The sequence below is a fragment of the Dermacentor silvarum genome, chromosome 10, assembly GCF_013339745.2.
Source record: "Dermacentor silvarum isolate Dsil-2018 chromosome 10, BIME_Dsil_1.4, whole genome shotgun sequence".
In the NCBI taxonomy this organism is placed as follows: Eukaryota; Metazoa; Arthropoda; class Arachnida; order Ixodida; family Ixodidae; genus Dermacentor; species Dermacentor silvarum.
The window spans coordinates 2467319-2483325 of record NC_051163.1 but is presented as its reverse complement, the minus strand read 5'-3'; the positions used below and the strand labels follow the sequence as shown (position 1 = coordinate 2483325).

At 45.1% G+C, this 16007-nt stretch overlaps 1 protein-coding gene across 2 annotated transcripts in view; it reads right to left on the bottom strand.

Annotated features, from left to right (window-relative positions):
* The window catches only part of LOC119466402 (probable ATP-dependent RNA helicase DDX43), a 176023-nt gene that overhangs the window by 140454 nt on the left and 19562 nt on the right, over positions 1–16007 (bottom strand). For both annotated transcript variants that reach the window (XM_049657255.1, XM_049657256.1), the window contains one exon: positions 3656–3801. In XM_049657255.1, coding sequence (XP_049513212.1) covers positions 3656–3801 — 146 coding nt within the window. The remainder of the gene's footprint in view (positions 1–3655; positions 3802–16007) is intronic.

Sequence of the window (16007 nt, the reverse complement as noted above, 5' to 3'; positions counted from 1 at the left end):
TTAGCGTCTCGCCACATTTGCTACAGGAAGGGGGTTCATTACCAGTCAACAGGTGAGAGTGCATGCAATACGTGTGGCCAATTCTAAGGCGGCAAAGAGTGACTTTGGTTTGTCGTGTTTTCGTAGTGGGTGGCCAATTCCCTAATTGTGGTTTGATGGCGTGAAGTTTATTTCTTGTTTCCGCATCCCATGAGTGCTGCCAATAGCTCCTAAGGCTTTTGCGCAAGAAATGCTTCAAATCTACTGCGGGAACAGCTGTAGAGGAGGTGTTCCCCTTTCTTACAAGGGAAACAGCAGTTTTATCTGCAAGCTTTCTTTGCAGAGTTTCCTCACCCGCAGTGAGAAGGGTTCCATTGCTGTAGGTCGGTTATGGAAAAGTGTGGCACACGTAGTGTCATTTACCACGGAGTAACAAGGATGTTGGCAGTTGAATTTATTTTCAGAAAGTACATAAGGCTAGAGCATGGGTTCTCAAAGTGGGTTCCGCGGAACCTACGGGTTCCGCAGGCCCCTGCTCGGGGTTCCGCGAGCCACTGATAAATTTTCCCTGGTCCCGCTCTCGACAAGTGTCTAAAACGGCGAACACGAGGTGCGCTTGATCCAAAGAACCTCCATTACCCATGCCCGAGTGTCAAAAAGCACGTCACAGTGCGTCGCGCGAACTGCGCAATAAATACGCAAGCAGCTTGTAGCCACCCAACCTCTGAGAACGGGCAGCGCGCCTAAGCTTTCGCACTTGAATCTCGGAGGCCGTAAGTTACCACCATGCGCCTATCTCCTATTAGGAGATAGGGTAGGTGCCGATAGCGTGCGCACTGACCTATACGTTGGAGAAAAAATTAAAAAAAAAAAAAAAAAAAACCGCGGAGCACCGCAAATGCGCGCCGCAGGAGAGCAAGAACAGCGTAGCGTCCAACCGAAACGAAGCGGCGCAGTCCGCATCGCGTGTGGTCCTCAGCGGCAATCGTACGCGGCACGTGACTGACAGCAACGCCGAAGCGCTTCGTGCCTAATTGTGCCTTTAAAGCCTTTATTCTTGAGTTTATCGCCGCGCGTAACACCGCGCTGGCGGCTAGCCGCGTGCCTCCGTAAGTGCGTAGTCGCTATCTCTGATCGCGTCGATAACCTCCGCAGTTTCGTCCGCAGCGGTTGCGGCAAATAGTAGTTTCGTTTTCACTCGATGCGCGCGTCGGCTACGTGCCTTCACAACTGCGTAGTCGCCTCCCATGGCAGCGTCGATAGCGACCGCAGTTTCGTCCGCACGTCTTGCAGCGAAAGGTAGTTTCGTTTTGACTTGGTGCGTGTGTCAGCCGCCTGCCTTCTGAACCGCAAGGTCGCCGTCCATGATCACGTCGATAGCGGCCGCGGTTTCGTCCGCAGTAGTTTCGCTTTTACTCAGTGCAAAGCTGTCGAAGATAAAAAGCACCGGCTACAACGCGCGCCGCGAAGGATGTCGCGAGGCCTTCGCCGCTGCTAGCGCTAATCAGTCATGAGATGAAGAGAATTTCAGCTTCCGCACTGGTCTTGTGCTAAATAGAAACAAGATTTGACGATTCATAGAGTAAATAAAAGCGTGTTGACGTAGTGAAGCATTGTTTGTTTTTTTGATGCCCTCGACAATTCGACATTCGGTTAATTCGGGGGGGGGGGGGGGGGGGGTTCCTTGGCACTTTATGGAGCTTAGTAGGGTTCCCTGGGATGAACGTACTTGAGAACCCCTGGGCTAGAGTATGACCTTTGAAGGTTGAGTGACCACTCGTTTGACTCAACATAGAGGCTGGGAATGGTGCTTGTTCTAAAAGCCCTAGTCACTAAGCGGAGCCTTAAGTGATGGACAGGATCAAGCATCTTTAGTGCGCTTGGCCTTGCAGATTTAGATACGACTGATCCATAATCCAGGCGAGAATGTATGATACTCTTATGAAGATTCATTAGGCATCTCCTGTCACTGCCCCAAGCAGTGTGTGACAGTATCTTTAATGGCTGTTTTTAGGCACTTTGCCTTTAGGTATTTAATATGGGGGGTAAAAGTTAACTTTGAGTCAAAGTATACTCCTAGAAATTTGTGCTCGCTACGTACAGGCAGATGTACTCCATGCAGCTCAATGGCAGGATCTGCAGCTAAACCCCTCTTTCGAGAGAAAAGCAAGCAAGTGCTTTTTTGAGCATTAAACCTGAAGCCATTCTCATCTGCCCATTTCGACATTTTGCTAACAGCAAGCTGGACTTGTCTTTCACAGGTGGCCAGATTGCACGACACAAAACCAATCTGGACGTCATCGACGTAAACAGAGTAAGAAATTGTTGGTGGTATGGTAAAACGAAGCAAATTCACTTTAACGATGAACAATGTGCAACTCAGGACACCTCCCTGAGGTACACCAGTTTCCTGAGTGAAAAAGTCTTGACAATGTGTTCCCAAGTCTAACACTGAAAGTCCGGTTCGAGAGATAACTTTCTATGAGATTCAACATCTTGCCTCGTACCCCCATAGACGATAGGTATTGTAGTATTCCATAGCGCCATGTCGGATCATAGGCTTTCTCCATATCAAAAAAGACCGACAACAAATATTGGTTGTGGACAAATGCATCTCTTATAATTGCTTCTATTCGAACAAGGTCGTCAATAGTCGATCTGTTTTCACTAAAACCGCACTGATATGTATCTAGCGCATTGTTATTTTCCAGATAATACAGCTGGCTTTGTAACTTTCGTGGCTTTGTAACCTGGTCCAATTGTGTCCGTAAGACACTTCGACACAAGGAAAGGTGAGACTAATCTTGCTGTCATTTCTAGGCATTCAGTGTGGATAATATGGAACCGTGGAAATTTGTCAATGTTAAAGTATTATTGCGCAACAAAAAGACATGGACGGGAGAGAACACACACGCCAAATGCCCATCCATATCTTTTTGTTGCGCAATAATACTTTAGTAACGGATTACCAAGTTGCCTGGAATGCTGCTCTCATTGTCAATGTTCTTTGCGGAAAACTGAAAGGTTTCATCGGTGCACCCTCTTTTAGAAAGAGGACGATCGGGGAGGCGTGGAAACGATGTCGAAGCCATAAAAGATTATTTGATTTCGGTAGCGATGCCAGCTGCCCACCACCGAGCCCAACAAGGGGACGCTACGAGACCCGGAGGAATCGCAGGTGCCAGCTGTACATATCTACTATAACCCAATATAGCATACCCAAGGTTGAATACCATACACCAGGTTAACCCTTGCCGCCTCAGAAATAAGAAGTAAAAAGAAGTGAGGAGAAGACGGGAAAGATTTAAAAGGAGATGGAAAGTCGAAGGTTGGAGAGAGGAGAAGGACAGGAAAAGGCGACTGCCAATTTCCCCCGGGTGGGTCAATCCGGGGGTGCGGTCTACGTGAAGCTGAGGCCAAAGAGGTGTGTTGCTTCCACCGAGGGGCCATAAAGGTCCAAACACCCGGCATCGGCTCAACCCCCAGGATCCTCTTTTCCCCGGACACGGCAAAGCCACGCACGGCTATGCGCGGGAGGGTCCAACCCTCGTGTGCTCGGGTACGTGGTATCGCAACACACCAAACGCCTGCTTGTGCAGACGCCCCTGCAGTTAAGATGCAAGAAAGGCTTCGCTTTAAAGCCAAGTTGAATGATAAGCTACAAGCACAGACTCACCAATGATCCTGCCAACTTCTTTTGCAGGCACAACCATCAGCTCAGTATCGGTACTCCCATCAGGACCTTGCCTCCAATTGTGCACACCACCTGACCGCTGACTGCGTCCTTCCCGGTTCGATCGGCTCTGGCCCCAGCCAGATTCTCTGGGAAATAAAATGAAAAAAACAATGCTTCCACTTCGTAGTAACTTTTTGCTCTTTTGCGCATAAATCTTGAGGAAAGAATGCCTTTAATAGTGCCCTCTTTTGGTGACTGTATGATCCTGGCTGTACGGCATAAAAATAAGTATATGAATATAAGCTAAGGTGATGATATCAGTTGCACGAGTACAACGCACTGAAAATCATGCATGTGAATATAAGAGGATTTGCTTTAAAATTCACGGTGCACAGCAAGGCGAGAGGCAGAAAAACATGCGTATAAACCACTGTACACTTATAAATTTAATTAAATTCTGGAGTATTACGTGCCATAAGGACAATGTGATTATAAAACAGGCCATTGTGGCAGAACTAACTGGGGTTTTTTACTATGCACCTAAATCTAAGCGCACGAGCATTTTTGCATTTTGCCCCCATTGAGATGCCGCCGGCACAGCCAGGATCGACCCCGCACCACGCCATAGCCACTAGGTGTGTTCAGATCAGGACAGGGGTCCCCGAATATATTTACTTATCAGGGAAATTTTTATATGAGGTTGCAAAGTGTCTCTGTAGAAAGGCCTTTGTTTTGCCGAACTTAGCACGGATTTCTTAAAAAACGTTCGGATTTCACTAAAGGTGGTAAAGAGCGTTTTATTGGCTTGCAGATTTTACAAATTTGAAAGCCCATCACTCTTAACATTAACGCATTGTACCCAGGCGAAATTTTTTCTGTAAATCTACACCACTAGTACTATTGACCCACGGGAACCTAAGTTTACTACACCTACAGTACATTCTTGAAAAAATTTCCAAACCTGTGCCTTTTGTGAAACTGCCTCTGACTGACCCCGAAGTCAGGGTTTTTTTTTGGTGGGGGGGGGGGGGGGGGGGGGGGGGCACTTTAGCTAAGGCAATGAAGCTGAAAATATTTCTGACAAGTTTTAAAGGTTTCTCGCAGACTAAAAAAAGAAGTATACAGCTACACCATGTATTTATTTCGTTATAAGATCCCAAAAATCTCAAAATTGCAAAAATAGTAAGAATTAGAACATTTTCGAGACGTTTAAAAAAGTTATCACTGATATTTATGAAAATTTTATAGAATACCCACCCAGGACTGGTAAATACATGTTGCATTATTTTAATACAAGTACTGCAAAAACATGTTGCATTATATTATTCTGCGTGATAAAATTGAGCCTATTTTAAGGCCCAAGTATGGTTATTCCAATGATGTGCCTCGTTCTAATAATAAAATAAAAATCACATTTATGTTGGATTCTGAATTCATTCTTTTTGTTTTATTAAAGAGTGACTTGGATTATATCCTTTTTGCCTCTTTTTAGCCATGACATGAGTTGAGTTTTCTGGGCTTCTGCATCTGTATTCCTACTACGGTACATTGAGGTGGCAAGCACGCCAGAGTGCTTACAGCAAGTTCTTTAAGACTAGTCGGGGCAACCTATTTCTGGCATTGATCTCTAATTACATCTGCTATCTGAAATGCTCCCTGGTACATAAACAATGCACCAGCCTAGTGGGAAAGTGCGATGACGCCACTATAGCGGACGAGCCAGCTGGGTATGTTCTGATGATCAGTCACAAAATGGGACCCGAATATTTAGCTTTTTCACTTAAATGTTTATTTTCAGCATAACAATCCTACCCCATCGCGGGACTGCAACTAGTTTTCCAACACAAATTGTTTTTTTTCACACCCAAGAAATCTCAACCGAGACAAGATGCAAAAACCTCGTCATCAAGTCGCAAAACACTGCAAGAACACAGTTTCCTCCACGTTAACCTTTTTACTTAAGATCTACACCACCTTTCAAATGGAATTAACACAAACTGAATTTAATTCAATCTTCGCCCGACAATACACGAAAAAGTTAGAGGCTTATTTGGACGTTTTTAAGGCCTCAGGTTAGGTTAGGGTTGAAAAATCCAATGTCCGGCATTATGGCACCAAAATTGTGTGCCATCAAATGGCACCAAAAAGTGGCACCAAAACCCACAACTATTGGTGGAAGTCGAACCCCCGGCCTTTGGTGTTAATTAAGGCGAAGTTGGGACAGACTCGAACCCAGGACCTTTGGTGGGAGTTGAATTCTTGACCTTTGGTGGGAGTCGAAACCATGACCTTTGGTGTTAATTAAGGCACAGTTAATTAAGACAGTTTACACACTCAAGCCCACGATTGTTGATGTTAATTAATGCAAAGTTAATTAAGATATATTTAATTAAAGCACTCGAACCTGCAACCTTTATTGTTAATTAGAGCGATGATAATTAAGACAAAATTAATTAAGACACCAACATTGATAAGAATCGAACCCACGACCATTAGCCGGAGTCGAACCCACGACCTTTGGTATTAATTTAATTAGGGCACAGATAATTTAGAGAGTTAGAGCAGTCAAACCCATGACATTTGGTGTTAATTAATGCAGAGTTAATTATGGCATAGTTAATTAAGATAGAGTTAAGACACAGCAGAAAACTAGGTGGAGTGATGAAGTTAGGAAATTCGCAGGCACAAGTTGGAATCAGCTAGCGCAAGACAGGGGTAATTGGAGATCGCAGAGAGAGGCCTTCGTCCTGCAGTGGACATAAATATAGGCTGATGATGAAGATGACGAATTAAGACACTTGAACCCACAACCATTGATCGAAGTCAAGCCTATGACCTTTGGTGTTAAGGTAGAATTAATTTAACGCACTCAAACCAACAACCTTTGGTGTTAATTAAAGCAAAGTTAGTTATGGCATAGTTAAGACGGAGTTAATTAGGGCACTGAAACCCACAACCTTTGGTGGGAGTCGAACCCATGACCTATGGTGTTAATTAAGGCAGAGTTAATTAAGATAGAGTTAACGCACTCCAACCAACAACCTTTGGTGAGAGTCGCACCCTTGAAGGCACCCTGAAACGATTTTGATGATTTTGTACAAACGTACTGAGTCGTTAAAGTAGGTCCTTGTGATCATTAATTGACGCATCTAAGCGCTCCACGTAAAGCGTGTAATTTATTATAAGGTTTTTAAAATGTATATCGCTACCGATTGCAGCACGCCAAGCGGCTGAGTTTTGCGCCCAGATGACGCGATTTGCCCAGAATACGTCACTGGGCCAGCTATCCGATTGGCTGCCCAGGGCGCATCATCGATAATTTTTCCAACATTATGGTGAACAAATGTTGTTCGTAATAGTTTAGATGTTAGTTAATTTGTTTCTATAAAAAGAAAGTAACACAGTGGTGCCACTCACGAACTGAGATTTGGAGCAATTTTTGGAGCAGCAAAATCAAAATTTTGGAGCAGTTTGGAGCATCCAGATACAGATTTCGGAGCACTTTGGAGCTAACAAATGCTAGCTGCTGGACACGTCCTAAGCTATTTCAAACACTTAAAATTGACAAGAGTTATTCCAGAAAGTATTTGCTTGCTGTAAAAAAATGTTGCTCTGCCTGTAAATACACGAGTTTCCCGTTAATTTAAATGAAGACAACAAACTGCTCACACAGCGTGCTGTAATTAGTTCATTTCAAGTTGAGTGAAGCTGTTGCCTTTTACAGCGTACGATTTATTCATTGACAGCTGACACTTTGTTATGTTTTCAGCAAGGCTCTAGCATGAGTCAGAAACATCTGGCCAGACTCAATGTCATCAATGCTTTTCTGAGCCAGGCCAGCCTTGATGAGCCCCTTGTAACGCTCAGTCATTGCTTCAGACGACACCCCCCAGCTACTTTTCAACGGTCTGTTTTTCCTCATAAAGCTGAAGCCTCTATCTGTTCAGCAACTGGCCGATTTAGAACTGGCATCGACCGATTATTTCGACACCAGCAATTCAAACAAGCTCGATTATTCGGACTACTTTGAGGCACCATGACTGGCCCATAAATTTAAAGCAAAATACGACCGAAATTTCGGACACCTTAAGGTACGCCATCCGATATAATTCGGACTCCGTCTGCACGACTGCGTGCTAATTTGACCGCCGAGTTGAGCGGAAACAGCAATATTTTGGCGTTGATACTTCACTGGCAGCCGCAGCATGGTGGTCGGCCATGTTGCCGACACCTCCTAGAAACCGAAACTAGCGAAGCCTAACTAGTTAACCCAGCAGCGACCTCGCAACCGCCGCGCAAGCGAACTCCGGCAAGCCATGCGGGAGTGCTTTTGAGTTGGCTCTGTGCGTCCAGCGTTTATTCATTGACGTGTTAACTAGCGACACGGTTGCGGCGACGTAAGTTGTTTAAGCGGCGCCGACTACACCCTCGATATCTCCGCTGACGAGGACAATGACTGTCTCGTCACAAAAAAAAAAAAAAAAAAGATGCCGTCATTCGGCCATGATAGCGCGGTCGACTCCTGCGCGGCTATATTGTAGCGATGCAGTCCGCTCGATTCTATATGCCACCCTTATCATCCAAGGTTCTCTGCTGGCTAATACCATATAACGCAGGCAGAGCGCCACTCTTATACCACTGACGAAGCGCAAGGAGTGGCAGCGGAAAAGGCATCGCTACAAAATCGCGGTCCTGTTGCCAAAGGTTGAAGATTCGGTGCATGCATTAATTGTACTTTCGTCTATTTGCGGCGACAGCATAACAACAACAGAGATACTGACTGACCAGATCATAGGCAAGCGTACGTGCATGCAGAAGAGCGTTGGCAAACTTGGGCTTTATTTTTGGACGATCCCTTTCCCGGATACTTTCACTTTCGCGACATCTCGGGCGACTAGCACTGGACACATCGATGGATGATAGCGTTCCTGGGACACTACCAAGTATGCCGACGCTGATGCTAGTGACGCAAAATCCCGCGAAAGTGAACGTATCCCCGAAAGTGGTCAACCGAGAATAAGGTATTTTTTAGTCACTGGCTGAATAAATTCAGTTCTTTTCTGGCGAATTCGGATATTTCCGAGTCACAATTATTTGGACTTTCAAGCGGTCCCCATCGAGCCCGAATTATCGGTCGCTGACGTATATAGATAACTTGAAGTTCGATTTATGAAGCCGCTTTAGTAATGCGCGCTATGCACGTCTGCGGGCCACTGCGGCCACACATGTAATGCGCAGTAGCCAATTTTGGCGCACTGCGGCGCAAAATCGTGCATTTTTATCAGGGTGGCGCAGGAAATATCGTATGGCGCAATTTGGCGCATTTGGCGCAGGAGTGGGAGAACTGAAGTAACAGAAAAAGAATGCACACGGACATGTATCACTACACAAAAAGCACTTCCGGCCCACAGCAAGTGTCGCCTGCTTGCGTTACAACGTGCTCAGTGTTGACGAAAGCTGCGCGGTCAGTGTTGGTCTTGTTCTTTCTTTTCGCAAGCACCATGGTTCGCCCTTGCGTTGTGGGCTGCAAACATAGTGATCGGCGACATGTCAAGCTGCGACATCGTGCCCCGCTGCAAGGCAGCAGACAAGCGGAGTGGCTGCAGCGCATCGGACTGACGGTATCCAAACAGTGCCAGCATCTACGCGTTTGCGGCCGTCACTTCACGTCGCAGGATTGTCGCAATAGAATTTAGCTTGTCAGGTATTCAGGTGAACGCAAGCGTAAGTGTACTGGCCGTTTTACCACGTTTTACGTGATGAACAGAGGGGCAAACGTGAACTGCTTGCACGGTGCTGCCACCTGGCAGCAAGCTCAACCAAACACACAGCTAATATAGCGGTAACCAAGTTTTTTCTACTTTGCTGCGGGCTCAAATTTTTGGCAGGAGCGTAATCTTGAACAGGTTGTCTTTTTATATGTTTCAAATGTTTTACAGTTGGTTACAGGAATATTAGATCTGTATTTGGCTGTTTAAGCTCTGCGCCCAGATTAGCTGGACCGCGCATGCCGATCAGGCCGCTCACATACGTCTACGAAGCTCCTTCATCACAGCGGTATGGAGGGGCTTTAGTTTATGCCTCTGGTTATCCGTCAAAACACCCAGCCCCGCCTGTGGTTACCGGAATACCGGACACGCTCGGCACTGCAACAGAACGCTCGCAACGCACGCTGCTTGATCGCTCTCGCAGGGGATCAACGGCCGGGCGGCTAGCGGAGAGGTTGGAGAGCCTTCGCGCACTGGCTCCAAGACAACCGGAAGTAGACGACGACAACGTACGTCACAGCATGACGTAGAGCAAGCGAGCGCAGAGCTTAGCCCCGATCACTCGGCGAACGAGTTGAGGAGGAAATGCATGGCTAGAGAGGAGGGCAATTATTAATCGTCCGTAGCTCTCTTAACCCCTTAAGGGCTTATGACAACCTAAGCTCGTCATGAGCAGTCGCCACTTTTTTGCTTGTGACGACCTGTGGTCGTCATGGGTTTTCAGCAATGTTCCAAGAGGCTTTTGACAAGCCCAGCTCGTCAAATGGGGCTTTTTTATTTACAACACAGATGGCAGCACAGGTTCCATCATTGGCGCTTTTGTTGAATGAGCATTTGCGCGCTAGTTGTCGGAATGCGCGCCTAGTGTTTCCCAGGCATCATAGAGGTTTTTGATGAGCCCAACTCGACAAATGGTGCATTTCTATTTACAACATAGATAACAGAACGGGTTCCGTCATTGGCGCTTTTGTTGAATGAGGGTTTGCTCAATAGTTGGCGGAATGCGTGCCTTGTGTTTCCCGCGTGTTGTCAACAAACATGGCCACATCCGCGCAGCGTACTCGCGCGGGAAATCTTTCTCCCTCAGATGATGAAAGTGCGAGTGCTGAGGATGTGGTTGTCATGTTTGATTCTTCAAGTGAAGAAGTTAGTGATGACGTTTTTACGGACACCGACTCTGAAGCAGAAGAAAGCAGTGATGATATGATAGCCAGCGCCCCCGAATGCTACCTGATAGACCCCGACAGCATCCCAGCTAGACCTCCACGGTTTGAATTGAAGGGTTCTCCGGGAGTAACGATCACAGTGAGCTCTCCCCTTCAACAACTTGAGATTTTTGAGGCTTACTTAGATGATGAACTGATTGATGTTATCGTAGTCAAGACAAACCGGTACGCCTCTCAGCTATTGAATTCGAGTAACCTGAGCCGCCATTCTCGCTTCCGAAAATGGTCTGCACTTACGCGAGAAGAACTTCGTGTCTCTCTTATCCTCTTGTTGCTGCAGGGAATTGTACATAAACCAAATGAAAGGGTGTACTGGTCGAGGAACCGGCTGATTGAGACTCATGCTTATGGTGAGATAATGCCCAGAAACCGGTTCCAACTCATCATGAGAATGTTGCACTTTGTTGACAAAGCGACCATCGAAAATTCCAACTATCGAGGAATAGTGCATTTTCTGCGCGGCAATTCAATTTCAACCCTTACTTTCTGGAGTTGCAGAAATTTATTTCAGAATACACCTCAATTGCCCCATGTATTATAGGGTAATACATGATGGAGCGAGGAATGGCCAATAAAACATTATTATCAGTCAAAAAAAGTTTTCGCTAATATTTTTTGGTTTTGAACATATTACTGAAGCACTTTGCATCATAAAAAAAATTTGGCAATTTTGGAACATTTTTTTTTTTTTGTTAAATGAGCCCTTAAGATGAGACGTATCTCTTAAATTGTGACGCGAATGTTTTACTGTAGATGTATCCTATACATCTACAAAATTTGTTCGAACCGTTTCAGGGACCCTTTAAAGTTTGGTGTTAATTAATGCAATGTTAATTATGGCATAATTGACTAAGATCGAGTTAAATAAGGCACTTGAACCCACAACCTTTGGTGTTATTAGGGCGAATTAAGACACAGTTAATTAAGGCACAAACATTGACAGGAATCGAACCCACGACCATTAGTGGGAGTCGAATCCACGACCTTTGGTGTTAATTTAATTAAGGCAAAGTGAATTAAGATAGAGTTAGGACACTCGAACCCACAGCCTTTGGTGGAAGTCGGACCCATGACCATTGGTGTTAAGGCAAAGTTAATTAAGGCTCAGTTAATTAAGGCACTTGAACCCAGGACCTTTAGTAACAGTCAAATTCTCGACCTTTAATGTTAATTAGGGTGAAATTAAGCTCCCTCTTAAGGTGGTGGCCCCACTCCGGCAGCACGCACTCCGCATTTTAGTCATTGTTTGCGGACGAACAGTGCTTTCTGCGTTCATTGGACGGATGTGAACTATATTGCATTAGAAAGCTTACTTTCTGAGCTTTCCAATAACACCTAGTATTATCGCCTAGCCTGAAGCGTTGCCTGACGGCAATCAAAACAGTGTGAGCAAAAAACTGTTTTTGCTGTACTAGCCTCTATTCTACTGCGTTTCCAGCAAAACTGTTTAACATAACAAAATCAAGTTTGTTGGGGCTTTAAATTAAATATTATACAATGTTTTTATGAAGAGATATTGTGTGTAAAGCAATTAGAAATTGATATAGGCTCCAATAAAAATGGGCAAAACAATAAATGTTTATGAATTAGTATCTTTTTTAGCAACAATATTTAGTGGTTTTCTAGGCTACAGTGTACTTATCTATGCAAGGTTGTTTTGTGTTCTGATGAACAGTTCATCAGTTATTACTTCAAATTGGCAATTTATGGCTATACTTGGTCACACATTACCAAAGAAGGGACAAAACTATCCAACCTGGAACTCTTAAATTTGTAATAATCAAGCAGCAATCCCTTCCCTCGGATTCTATGAAGAGAAAATTGTCTTATGTTTGTTAGGGAATCTACAGGGGCGCAGTGAATTTCGCTAATTTTTCTGCTGGCCAGGTCCGTAGCAATGGACTTTTTTTTTTTTTCATGTACAGGCTAATTCACGAGTGTTGCACATTAGTAGAACCATATGGTGTCTTGCAATTACTAGCACTCACGAGTTTTATTAAGCAGGGCTTGAAACAAAAGATTTCCAATAAATACTAAATCTCACAGGTGTTTTTTTGGTGGTGGCACCATCTGTGCAAAATAATATCAAGCTGTTTCACGTCAGTTCCAACATTTGTCAAAAGTGGCAGCACTAAACATTACAAAGTGGGCAAAATGCGGATAGATTCTTTCTCCAGATTTGAATGTTTGGTTCAGTCTAGTCGCCGCACCTGCCCCAAATTCCTTCTACCACACGCGTCTGAAACCATGCCTTCAACGTAGTCCTACGGGAGCTCACTCAATTGTGGCTGCTGGGAGAAAAATTTTGTTAAATTATGCATGGCTCTGCTATCGCAAACACCAGAGACCAGTGCAGCTGGGGAAAGCCTAGTAAAGTAGTGGCAAACCACACACTTAGTTTCCTGGTGCTCAGGATTTCTTCGATATGTTCTGCGTAGTATCGCGATAAATCAACTGGCCCCGTTCACGAGCCTCCGGATCTTCATTTGTTCACTTACGCAAACGCTCGGCTTCCCTCAATCTAAACTCGGGATGTTCTCTTCTGTGACGCTTGGTTTCAGCTTCCATAGCTCTCGCTTCAGTCTTTCAGAAGTGACGAGTGTCCAGTTCTCTGGTTTAAACCTGCCGAGCCGCCTCCAGAGGCATCGGCTGCCGGACATTGGGCGCATGCGGTGCGAACGCGGGGTAATGCGTTCGGCGTCCGCAGCAGCTCTACGCGTCCCACTATCACCTGCCTCACTCCTTCTCTCCACCTCACATGCGTTATGCTGCGCGATGCTATTTTTATACTCTGCTTTCACTCTCTCTCAGCTCTCTCGCCCCCAGCTCGGCGAAGCTGCGGACGACGAAATGATCTTTATAGCGAGGTTCTAACAGCTCTGCCGTAATAAAGCAAGAAAGAAAGCGCCGTGCACGGTACATCATTAGTGCATGCCAGCTAGCCAGCAGGTTAGGCTATTGTGCCATTGTGCCCAGGAGAACTGGAGATAAATTAAGACTAGAAATTTCCTGGGTGCTCAGTTTTGTTCACAAATGATTGTGGAAGCGTTTTTGAAGTGCACACAGACTTTCCCTCACGTCCTCCTAGTTCCCAGGCTCGTACGACAATATCTGGAAACTTGCGTTCCCCATGTGGCAACGTGCAATGTGTTTGGCAGAGTGCTCTTTTTGCCCTATTCTGCGCGATGCCGGCTGAACGATAGGATTAGCAGCAAACAATGAGCAAGCCTTTATTTCCCCGACTGCAGGGAAAAGTGCGGATGGCTGCATGACTTGTAGTATTACAACCCAGGCGCAACAAACCGAATGTGATGCCCAGTGAAGTATTGAAACATGTGATTTCCAGTAGGTGGTCTTCTCGTACAAACATATATCGTATTTCCCCACATAATCATCTCGCACCTCCACGATGCTTGCACCCCCACATCACCCACTTTCTTTTTTGAGTAATCATCGTACCCTTGAACATTAATGCAGTGATTGCTGCCTGCTTGTTGCGGCGCATTAACTGCAGCCGACCAAGCAGAGTTTTCCACCACTTCTTGCAAAGCTTTTCCGCCATTGCATGCGCAACAGCGCACATAAGCTCGAAAGTCTCCGAATTCAGCAGAAAAAAGAAAAAAGGTGGGAGAAAGGCAGAGAACACGTGCACAATGTACGCTATGTAGACTGATGACTTTTAGAAAGAAAGTACTTTTAGCAAATAATCTGTTTATGCAGTTCCTGCTTGTGTAGAACCTATGATCTTATTCCAAAGGCCAGTGTGAAGGCTTGGCATTGGACGCCTATGCCATGGAGAGGTAGAGAAAGTGTCCTTCACAAAAGCAACAAGTACGGCTGTCGGTGAAACTCTGACAACTTCTGAGGCCTGTGCATAAGGCTACGGGCAAGTATTTGGGATGGTCATTGTGATCATAACACTTGTGCAATAAGTGCTAGGTGAGCGCATGTTCATTTCCTAAAGTGAATGTTCTGTGCTAACCGCTCCTTTTCCCATTTTAATGTAAGTACCACGGCTTTGAAACTCAAATGGCGTGACCTCCAATACCATGTGCGTGGGCACAGCGCGCTCTCTAGCGGGTGCACCATCACACTTGCGACAGCACGGCAATTGCGCCGGAAGTGTGCGAAATTTTTATTCCAATAAAACAGCCTAACCACCTGTACTATGCTGTCTATTTTGTAGGGGTGCGCGAAAGTAACTTTTTACCCAAATCAAATACTGCCAAAGACAAATCAAATCGAATAACGAATTACATGCGTTATTAAACTTTCTGAATTTCTTAATACACCCCTACTAGTATTTTATTTCCAGAAAACTTATCTCCACAGTATACCTGCAGCCTTCGATTTCATATCTACTGTCTCGTGATGAAGTTCTACGACACGCAGTATATTTGGGTAAACAATCAAACAAGTCGACATCAGCATTGACAGATGGCAAGTGTCGAAAAAGACCCATATAATAACCTTTTTTTGTGTACGCACATACACATATTCATCGTGTCATTCCGTGACACTTATTAGTTCAATCATAATGCCTTCTTTTACTCCTGTCTTTTATCTGCAGAGAATACGGTGACACACAAGCAGTATTCTTTGGGTTGCATTCCTTCCCTCACGTGTTCGCTTGTATAATTCTTCATGAATATGACTTTGCTTAGGTAGTGAGCGCACAAGAAAGACAGATTACTTCTGCCTAATATAATAATTGCCCAACACACATTTGTGCTAAGTGGTACACAAGCAGGTGCATCATACAGGCATCGATATGAAGAATCGCGTGAAAGAATGCAACTGCAAGTTGTGTCTTTATTTGTACTAGATGATATAAATAGTATCCTTCTCAAGTTTCTCACACAGCCCTCCCTACACCAATAGTGAGCTTTTTAAAAGCATACATGCTCATGGACGAAGGAATCGGAAATAAATGTCGCACCATCGCTGCATGAGGTAAACACACAGCTTACACTTGAGAAGTCTATTCTGCACTTGGGGCCTTCTCTGGTCTCTAAGGAAAGAGAAAAACCTGCAAATATTTCTAGGATTGCTGTAGTACTGAGCAATGCAGCACCCAGGTATGCTGGAAAAGGAATGTGCTAGCAAAACACGTTCGCGAAGAAGGGGAGGGTTTAGGCGGTGGTGTCACTGAAGTCACCTCTTTCAAATTGATGAGAGATACCATCCCCTTACAAAGCAGACAAAACGAAGTTGGATTGTCTTCCTCTCCCTACATTTGCTGTGCGAGTTTGTGCCTAAGTGGCCACTTCAAGGTCGTCTCCCAATCAGTCTGGTTGAGTGGTAGCTGCCAGGTAATTTTTTCGGCTTTCAATACCGTGTTTCAAGTGGGTCCTGCGT